At 44.8% G+C, this 7,181-nt stretch overlaps 1 protein-coding gene across 1 annotated transcript; it reads left to right on the top strand.

Annotated features, from left to right (window-relative positions):
• The first annotated feature begins 328 nt into the window (after window positions 1-328).
• On the top strand, window positions 329-5,627 carry LOC136625373 (polyubiquitin-like). The gene is made up of 2 exons (XM_066599508.1): window positions 329-424; window positions 5,021-5,627. The coding sequence occupies exon 2, from the start codon at window positions 5,027-5,029 to the stop codon at window positions 5,465-5,467; it is 441 nt and encodes a 146-aa protein (XP_066455605.1). The 5' UTR covers window positions 329-424; window positions 5,021-5,026; the 3' UTR covers window positions 5,468-5,627.
• Window positions 5,628-7,181: the final 1,554 nt, after the last annotated feature.

Genomic DNA, 7,181 nt, shown 5'->3' with positions numbered 1-7,181 from the left:
TTTTAAAGAATTTCTTTCTTTTATTCCTGACAGCTAAGCTGATATATGGGCAGCGATAATTGCTGGGGATAATGGTATACAATTAACAGAGTGTTTCATAATTCATTTATTTATTCTTTATATATCTTTACATCATTACTGCATGTCATTATGAATTCTAGATCTTCCTGTTTATTCACAATTTTATATTTATATTTATCATAATCATCATACGGTTCTATGAATTTTTGATCTTGACAAGATTAATTCTTCATTAAGCAATTTCTTACTTGATCACCTTAGGCAAGCAAAACTGGTTTGTTTTCTCCTCAGTAATATATATCTTCAGTACTTGCTTGCAGTCAATCAGTCCATCAGCTGTACTCTCAGCAGCTTACACTTCAGGCTGTTACACTTTGGCTGTCATTGCTGGAAGAGAAAGAAGGTATGTTATACTTAGACCTCATGGGTATGCACGGATTCAGCTGCTAAATCCCGCAGCGGAATCCGCTCGGGTCTGCAGACATGGGCATTAAAAGACAGGTTCTTACCTCTTCGGATCCAGTGCGAGTCTACTCCGTCGCACCGGATCTCCTTTCTTCAGCACAGCGGATGCATCCGGGCGTGCCGGCTGACGCACCTGGTGCATGCTCAGTGCCTTTATTTTTTCTTTTATGTCCTGCTTTCCCGCAGATCTGCGGCACATCTGCTGTGACAGCTGCAGGTGTGTCGTGGCAGGGACGGCCTCTAATGGAAGGCATCCCTGCGGGATCTGCAGGTAAAAAGAGGATACTGCGATTTTATTTCTGCACGTAGAGGGCACAAATAAAATCCGCTGCTGTGCATAGAGAGGAATCTCCACACACATCAATGGGCACATTGAGCAGCGGATCACATGCGTCTGTTGACAAGTGCGGAATCCGCTGCTCAATTTTCCCTGTGTGCATGAGGCCTTACTGTTACTTATTACACTAATGTGTTATTGTACAATGTGAGATGTGTTGGACATCGTGTCTGTAGAGCAGCGAGTTTGTAACTTCAGTTCCCCACATTGTTGTTTTGTTTTGCAATAAATGCAATACATTGATGTTCTACAGGAAGAAATGTCTTTTGCCTTTAAGCAGAACCACAATGTATTATTAATGTAAAAAAAGGATCTTAAAAAAAATACACAGAATCTATTGTTGCAACAGGCCAGACCTAGGAGGGGTTAAGCAGTGACGGAAACTAAGATGGTAGTCACGGTGGCTCTGCTCCTCCTGGCAAGGTGGTAACCGTGGTTTGGATGGCATACTACATAGTGGCAAATTTTGGCAGTTCTCACTGTGTGCTGCCTGCAGGGTCGGGCAAGGTAAGATGTGACACTCCAGTTGGGCACTACCCGCGGGGGTGGGTATAGAAAGAAGTTGTTTTGTCCTGAGACCAGTCTGTGTACAGGTAGGGACGCATTCTGAACAAAATAATAAGTACAAAAAAGTGGAAAATTAAACAAAAATGGGGGATTAGCCTCTGTCCTGCCTGAAGTGCTTAGTGTGGTCCCTCAGTGCAGATGTTGAAGATGGAATTGATGGTGGGAAGTGACTCCAGGAGTCTGGTGGCACAGTAAACCAAAACTGTTTTATTCTTCAAGAGCAGATTAGAGACAAACTTGTTGCATACAGTCCACACTGACAAACCATAGTAGAAACAGGTACAGGCGTTAATTATTTCTTTAGATCCTCAGGGATGTCATACAGGGAAATACATTTATCCTATGTTCCTTGCATTTTTGCTCTGTTTCCGGGCTGAGCCTGACTCTGACCGACTTGCTTTCCTTTCAGCTTGGTGTTGTTACGTGTGCTGCTGAGACATGTTGTACTATGGTGATTCCAGCAGCACAGCACTCTCAGGGTTAATTATTGAGCTGGCTGGGTGTGGTACTTTCTGCTAGCCAATCCCCTGGATCTGTGCTCACATATAAACCCAGCTCCTGGTCAGTCTGTATGGCCACTAAGGTGAGCAGTCATGAATGCTTGTCTGGTGAGGTTTGCAGTGTGATCTGGTTTATGTCCGTTTGTACGTTTAAATTCTGTCAGTTTTGTGTTAGTGTGCTGTGTGTCCTGCAATCTGTGTTGTTTCCTGTTGCAGCTTGCGGTGTGAACAGTGTCCGGTTTTGCTGGACTCCTGGTTAGTGTAGGGACTAGCAATATAACCAGGAGCCGTGAAGTGGCCTGCTAGCTTACAACTTCTTGTACAAAATGTCAACCAATACCTGGTATTTATATTCAGCTTCCAATCTGTTACTAGTGGTTGCATGTTGTATGCAGTGTATTCTGGGTCTGTCATGTGGCATGTGAATGTATCCTGTTCTGGTGCGTGGCTCCTAGGATCAGCTAGGGCCCAGATCCGAAGACCGCTGGGCTGCCCTTTTTGGGGTAATGTCCCCGCTCAGGTAGGGCCTCTCTCATTCCTCCTTGTAGCACAGGGTCTGTTGCCTGAAACTGGTGTGAGTCCCGTGTGACCCAGGTGATACCCGTGTGCGTCCCTTTTGGTCACGATCGTGTGGGTTCCGTGCTTTGCCTGCCCACACGATCGTAACATAATGCACCCCCTATTGTAAGTGCGGGGGCATTATTTTATATGTTGATTCTGAGTATGTTATGCAACTGTATGTTGTGCTACATGTTTGTTAGTATGCATATGTTATATTAGTTATGTTGTGCAACATCTATGTGGTATGCATTATGTTGTATGTTATATGTTCATATGCGAACAGGGACTGGTCCAGTGTCTGTGCAGGTGGCCAGACATCAGGTGTGGATAGTCATGTTCTGAGGATGTTGTGTGTGTGTGTGTGTGTGTGTGAACAGTGACTAGTCCAGTGTCTGGGCAGGTGGCCAGACATCAGGTGTGGATAGTTATGTTCTGAGGATGTTGGTATTCATATGTATGGTAGACACTCTGTGTTGTAGTGTCTATTGCATGCAGTTGTTGGAGCAAGTTTCCCCGTACTTCCCCACAGATGGTTTGGACACCTGCTGTTCCTTCCCTTCCTGGCGTTCTGGGGTGATGCACTCAGTAGGTGTGGTACTGTGACCGCGCAAGTGTAGCCACTCGCAGGTTTCTCCTTTCCCTTGGCAGGTGCGGCCTCCGAACATCTGATTTTTGTGTGCGTGGTGCGAGCTGGTGACGCCGGCCACGATTTTCCTTATAGCCAGATAGGTGTTCTGGTGGTCCTTCCCCTTGTACGGTGGGTATGGTGGCTCCATATAACTTTGGTGGCATGCATGTTTTGTCTGAGTTCCATCTCAGTCTGTATTCCTGTTCCGGTGTCCGTTTTGTGGTGAGGTGTGCCCTGCGGACGTAATTTGTTGTAGACCCCTGTGTGGGAGGTACCAGGGCGTACTTCCTCTGCTGACAGGCTGGCGTCCGCATCAGGTCCGTAGTGATAAGTGCTGTTCACGCTATGTCAGTAGGGATGGTAGCCTTCTTTCCCTCTGGATTGTGCATATTCTATGCAGACTACTGTTCGGTGGCCTTTTGGTATAAGGCGCAGTGGTCCTGCTTAGTTATTCCCTTACTCTCTCCCATTTTGTCATCTTTGCCTTGGTGTCAGGTCCTTTTTAGATAAATCCTGTACACGTGCGCGGTTTGGAGGAGTTGCATTATTTTTTTTTGGTTATACTTAAAGGGGAGGTACTGTTATGTGTGCTGCTGAGACATGTTGTACTATGGTGATTCCAGCAGCACAGCACTCTCAGGGTTAATTATTGAGCTTGCTGGGTGTGGTACTTTCTGCTAGCCAATCCCCTGGATCTGTGCTCACATATAAACCCAGATCCTGGTCAGTCTGTATGGCCACTAAGGTGAGCAGTCATGAATGCTTGTCTGGTGAGGTTTGCATTGTGATCTGGTTCATGTCCGTTTGTACGTTTAAATTCTGTCAGTTTTGTGTTAGCTTGCTGTGTGTCCTGCAATCTGTGTTGTGTCCTGTTGCAGCGTGCGGTGTGAACGGTGTCCGGTTCTGCTGGACTCCTGGTTAGTGTAGGGACTAGCAGTATAACCAGGAGCTGTGAAGTGGCCTGCTAGCTTACAACTTCTTGTACAAAATGTCAACCAATACCTGGTATTTATATTCAGCTTCCAATCTGTTACTAGTGGTTGCATGTTGTATGCAGTGTATTCTGGGTCTGTCATGTGAATGCATCCTGTTCTGGTGCGTGGCTCCTAGGATCAGCTAGGGCCCAGATCCGAAGACCGCTGGGCTGCCCTTATTGGGGCAATGTCCCGCCTTAGGTACGGCCTCTCTCATTCCTCCTTGTAGCACAGGGTCAGTAGCCTGAAACTGGTGTGAGTCTCGTGTGACCTTGGTGATACCCGTGTGCGTCCTCTTTGGTCACGATCGTGTGGGTTCCGTGCTTTGCCTGCCCACACGATCGTAACAGGTGTCTAGGAATGGCTGACTTAGATCTCTTTCTACTCTCCTCTTCCCTCTCCTCTGTTACTAAAACATTCTAAGTCTTGAGTACTCACACTTTAGATATTCAATTTCCACTGCACTGAATTTCTCCTTGTTCCTCCCCAGTCTCTACCTCAGGTTTGCCTGGACTGGACTCTTGGAAGACTATGAAAAAACACTTTAACTCTGCCCACTCCTCTCTTTTATACTCTCAAACTGGTTTAACATGTAATTGGGATCTAGGCTGCCAATCACAGACTCTCTACTCTTTGCTAAGCCTGGCTAAACACTCCCCTGACTGTTCCTAGGTAACCTGTAAACCTCAGGGGCTGGAGAATATTGCCAGAACATATATTACAGTGGAGAAATATGAACACATAACATCATAACTTCACACACTTATTATACATCACATTAGGACCTGATTGGAAGGCTACAGTTGGCACAGAAAGTGCTGGAGTGCCCAACTCCGGAGTACTACAGTTCATCAGTTCACAACTTTATACTCTACAACACATTTTACTTCTGCCTTTTTTTAAAGTCTGAATATCAATCTTAAATTTTTTACTCATCTAATCAATCAGAATTTATCTTTCTTTCCAGCTAACTATGAAGATCTTTGTGAAAACTCTTACTGGAAAGAACATCACCCTTGAGGTGGAGCCCAGTGATACTATTGCAAGTGTGAAAGACAAGATACAAGTCATAGAGGGTATCCCAACCGATCAGCAGAGAATGATGTTTGCTGATAGGGAGCTTGACATTGCAAAAACCCTACATGATTACAACATCTTAGGGGGATCAACACTTCGCATTTATCTTCCTCTGAGATTTAATATATTTATCAACATGGAAATCCCAAAGAAAAAGACCATGACCCTTGAGGTTTTGACTAGTGACACTATCAAGGATGTAAAAGCCAAGATCCAAGACAAAGAGGGCATCCCAGCAGATCAGCAGAGATTGAAGTTTAATGATCGGGAGCTTGACAATGAACATACACTAAATCACTACAACATCCAGGATAAAGCAACACTCTACCTTACTTAGCATGAATAATGTCAATATACATATGGATGTCGGCATCAATGGTTTGCATTTGTAACATTCACTCTCACTATATTGGGTTAAGCGCTCCTATGGGTTTTCTGAAGCTACCAGACCATATGTTATCTTAAGCGTTTGAATAAAAGTCTTATTTTAAAAAATCCTTAATTTATATCTCATTCCTTACAATGAATCATTTTAATATGCTATATGTAGTAAAGTCTTGTACTATCTAGAAGATTATATCTTTCTGATTACAATGAAATCTCTCCTTTTTGGGTAAAGTGATTCTAATTTTGAGGTTCACGTTTCCAGGAGTCGTTAAATGGACCTTCATGAACTTCTCACTATCTCTACATTTTAAAAGGCTTCTATATATAGCGGTAAAATACTTTATTGATTTTTTAATGACTATTCACCACCAAAGCACATGGAAAACTTGTGTTTTCCTAATGAAATTAGGCCGCCTGCACACGGGCGGAAATCCCACGGGAAATACCGGTATTACCGGTAATACGCGGTATTTCCCGCGGGATTTCCGCCACTGAAAGTTTGCATAGGAGTGCATTACAATACGCACTCCTATGCAGACGGCCGCGGTTTGGCCGCGCGAAATCTCGCGCGGCAAACAAACCGCGTCATGTCCTATTTTTGTGCGGGGCACGCACTCACCCGGCCGCCGGCTCCGGTCTGCGCATGCGCCGGCTGCGCCGCAGCCGGCACATGAAAGAGCCGGGGCCGCCAGGCCCGGGTGAGTACACGCTCGTCCCTGCAGGCTCTCGGGTCAGGTCCCGCGGCGAGAATTCTTGCTGCCGGATCCGACCCGCTCGTCTGCAGGCGGCCTTAATAATATATAGAGTAATTCAAATGATCTTCCCAACCTGAAACCCCCATAACTCCCATTTAATGACATTCAGATACATAGATTTGTTATCAATGGAAACAAAAAGGTAACATTTTTTGTTTAGCGAAACTGTTTAACAGTAAGACTGTCCTTGCTACCTATAGCAACCAATCACAGCGCAGATTTCATTTCTCAAAGTGCCGAGGTTAATTTAAAGCTGCTCTGTGATTGGTTGCTATGGGTAACAAGAAGGGTCTTACTGTTAAACAGTTGTGTGTCCTTGATTTTCATGTCTGCATTCAAGCGGCCGAGAACATTTTTTGCGTTGAGAGATGCACAAATCTTGAATGAATATGAACCCAATTCTTTTGAATGCAGTCATATACATAAGTGATTTTTTTTTTTCCCCCGCATTGCATCAAGTTGCAAGAAAAAATTGAAGCATGTCCTATCTTTGGGCGCTCCCTCAGAACGCCTCACCCATTGTCTTCAATGGGGATGGAAAACACATCGCACAGCTTGTATGAGGTGAAGTTTCGCTTCTAAAAAAAGCTATGAAAAACACTTGCCGATCCGCTGACGCAGCTGAAAGCTGCCCTGGAGGATTGCAACTTTACTGAAGGGATGGGAGGCGTTTTTGACAGGATAATGCCTTGCATCCCCCAAGTAACAAGCGCGCTGGAGAGCGTGATATCAGCCGGGCTTTACAGTCCAATATCACGTTTGCTCGCGTGAAACTAACCTCAGTCTATTAGTGTGCAACAGCATTTTTTTATTGAAGTTTGGGGAAGATCTACCCAGTGGACGTTCAATTTGTAAGCGGTACTCCAATTTTAAGGAAAAAGGTTGCATCTATAACTAAAAATCATGTGT

Source organism: Eleutherodactylus coqui, chromosome 4 (genome assembly GCF_035609145.1).
Source record: "Eleutherodactylus coqui strain aEleCoq1 chromosome 4, aEleCoq1.hap1, whole genome shotgun sequence".
Taxonomy (NCBI): Eukaryota; Metazoa; Chordata; class Amphibia; order Anura; family Eleutherodactylidae; genus Eleutherodactylus; species Eleutherodactylus coqui.
Note: the sequence above shows the minus strand (reverse complement) of the source record. Positions and strands in the feature narration are given on the sequence as shown.

Coding starts and splice junctions, on each gene's coding strand:
- LOC136625373 (XM_066599508.1), top strand. CDS start 5,027: ATGAAGATCTTTGTGAAAACTCTTACTGGAAAGAACATCACCCTTGAG.